General features: G+C 44.1%; 1 protein-coding gene across 1 annotated transcript in view; it reads left to right on the plus strand.

Annotated features, from left to right (window-relative positions):
* Positions 1-2,280, plus strand: part of si:ch73-60h1.1 (calcium/calmodulin-dependent protein kinase type IV) — a 27,579-nt gene that overhangs the window by 5,973 nt on the left and 19,326 nt on the right. Inside the window, exons 2-3 of the mRNA XM_014026918.1 lie at positions 439-517; positions 802-864. Coding sequence (XP_013882372.1) covers positions 439-517; positions 802-864 — 142 coding nt within the window. The remainder of the gene's footprint in view (positions 1-438; positions 518-801; positions 865-2,280) is intronic.

A 2,280-nucleotide genomic window follows, 5' to 3' on the forward strand; every position in this document is an offset into this window, starting at 1 on the left:
ACACACACACACACACACACACACACACACACACACACACACACACACACACACACAGGGTTGCATATAAGTGGTGTGCATGTGCGATCAAAAAAGAAAAAGCGCACCAGATGGAACGTCATAAAGCTCACTTGCGTACCTAAGATTGTACCTGARTGTCTGTCAAACAACAGCTAGCAGGGCTCTAGAGTGCGACCAGTTTGGTTGGAAATGCGACCTGATTTCTTAAAAAAAAAGTCCAGTCGCACTGGTATGACTGGATCGTTGTTTGGTGCTCACCAAGCCTCTAAGGACAGCGGGACCCTGATATAAGGATTAGTAGAATAAAGAAATAACATTCAGGCCAACATGTGATCCTAGTCTGAGACCCCTTTAAAGATAGCTGCTGCAGAAACACACCTGTAGTTGATTGGTAACTTTATTTTTCTGTTATTTCAGAGGAGCAACATCCATTGTGTATCGCTGTGAAGAGAAACACACCCAGAAACCCTACGCCATCAAAGTCCTGAAGAAAACGGTTAGTCTCCATTAGAGGGAGCAATAAATGGGCCAAAGCATTATGACCACACCAAAACGTCACAACTAGTAAATTAAAAATGGCAGGCTCTCAAAGATCAAACAGATGTAGAAGAAACAAGTCACCCAAAGACTCCTTTACCTATTGGTCACATGACTTCTTATCAACAATAACATTGGTTCAAAATGTGTGTAGATATGAAGTCTGGTCATAATGTTTTGACTCACATTTTCTTTCCTGTGCCAGAACGTACAGCAACGTTTCTTCTGTCTCTCATGTTACAGATCGACAAAAAGATCGTTCGCACTGAAATCGGCGTCCTGCTGCGTCTCTCCCATCCGAACATCGTGAGTACACCTTGCCACCAAATTCAAAGCTTTACTGGCCCTTTTACTGGTCCTAAGCTTTACTGGCCCTAAGCTTTACTGGCCCTCTTTACTGGCCCTAAGCTTTACTGGTTCTAAGCTTAACTGGCCATAAGCTTTACTGGCCCTCTTTACTGGCCCTAAGCTTTACTGGTCCTAAGCTTAACTGGCCCTAAGCTTTACTGACTCTAAGCTTTACTGAACCAAATCTTTACTGAACCTAATCTTTACTGACCCTAAGCTTTACTGGTCCTAAGCTTTACTGGCCCTAAGCTTTACTGACTCTAAGCTTTACTCGCCCTTTTACTGGTCCTAAGCTTTACTGGCCCTAAGTTTTACTGGCCTTAAGCTTTACTGACCCTAAGCTTTACTGACCCTAAGCTTTACTGACCCTAAGCTTTACTGGTCCTAAGCTTTACTGGCCCTAAGCTTTACTGGTCCTAAACTTAACTGGCCCTAAGCTTTACTGGTCCTAAGCTTAACTGGCCCTAAGCTTTACTGACCCTAAGCTTTACTGGCCCTAAGATTTACTGAGTCTAAGCTTTACTGGTCCTAGCTTTACTGGTCCTAAGCTTTACTGAACCTAATCTTTACTGAACCTAATCTTTACTGTCCCTAAGCTTTACTGACCCTAAGCTTTACTGACCCTAAGCTTTACTGACCATAAGCTTTACTGGCCCCAAGATTTACTGACTCTAAGCTTTACTCGCCCTTTTACTGGTCCTAAGCTTTACTGGCCCTAAGCTTTACTGGCCCTAAGCTTTACTGACCCTAAGCTTTACTGGCCCTAAGCTTTACTGACCCTAAGCTTTACTGGCCCTAAGCTTTACTGGCCCTAAACTTTCCTGGTCCTAAGCTTTATTGGCCCTAAGCTTTACTGGTCCTAAGCTTTACTGGCCCTAAGCCTTACTGGTCCTAAGCTTTACTGACCCTAAGCTTTACTGGCCCTAAGCTTTACTGGCCCTAAGCTTTACTGGTCCTAAGCTTTACTGGCCCTAAGCTTTACTGGCCTTAAGCTTTAATGACCCTAAGCTTTAATGACCCTAAGCTTTACTGGCCCTAAGCTTTACTGGCCTTAAGCTTTAATGACCCTAAGCTTTACTGGCCCTAAGCTTTGATGACCCTAAGCTTTACTGGCCCTAAGCTTTACTGGCCCTAAGCTTTACTCTCTCTTTTCCTGGTCCTAAGCTTTACTGGCCTTAAGCTTTAATGACCCTAAGCTTTACTGGCCCTAATGTTTACTGGCCCTAAGCTTTACTGGCCCTAAGCTTTACTCGCCCTTTTACTGGTCCTAAGCTTTACCGACCCTAAGCTTTAGTGGCCCTAAGCTTTACTGGCCCTAAGCTTTACTGACCCTAAGCTTTACTGGCCCTAAGCTTTACTGGCCCTAAGCTTTAC

This window comes from Austrofundulus limnaeus, unplaced genomic scaffold (genome assembly GCF_001266775.1).
Source record: "Austrofundulus limnaeus strain Quisiro unplaced genomic scaffold, Austrofundulus_limnaeus-1.0 Scaffold601, whole genome shotgun sequence".
In the NCBI taxonomy this organism is placed as follows: Eukaryota; Metazoa; Chordata; class Actinopteri; order Cyprinodontiformes; family Rivulidae; genus Austrofundulus; species Austrofundulus limnaeus.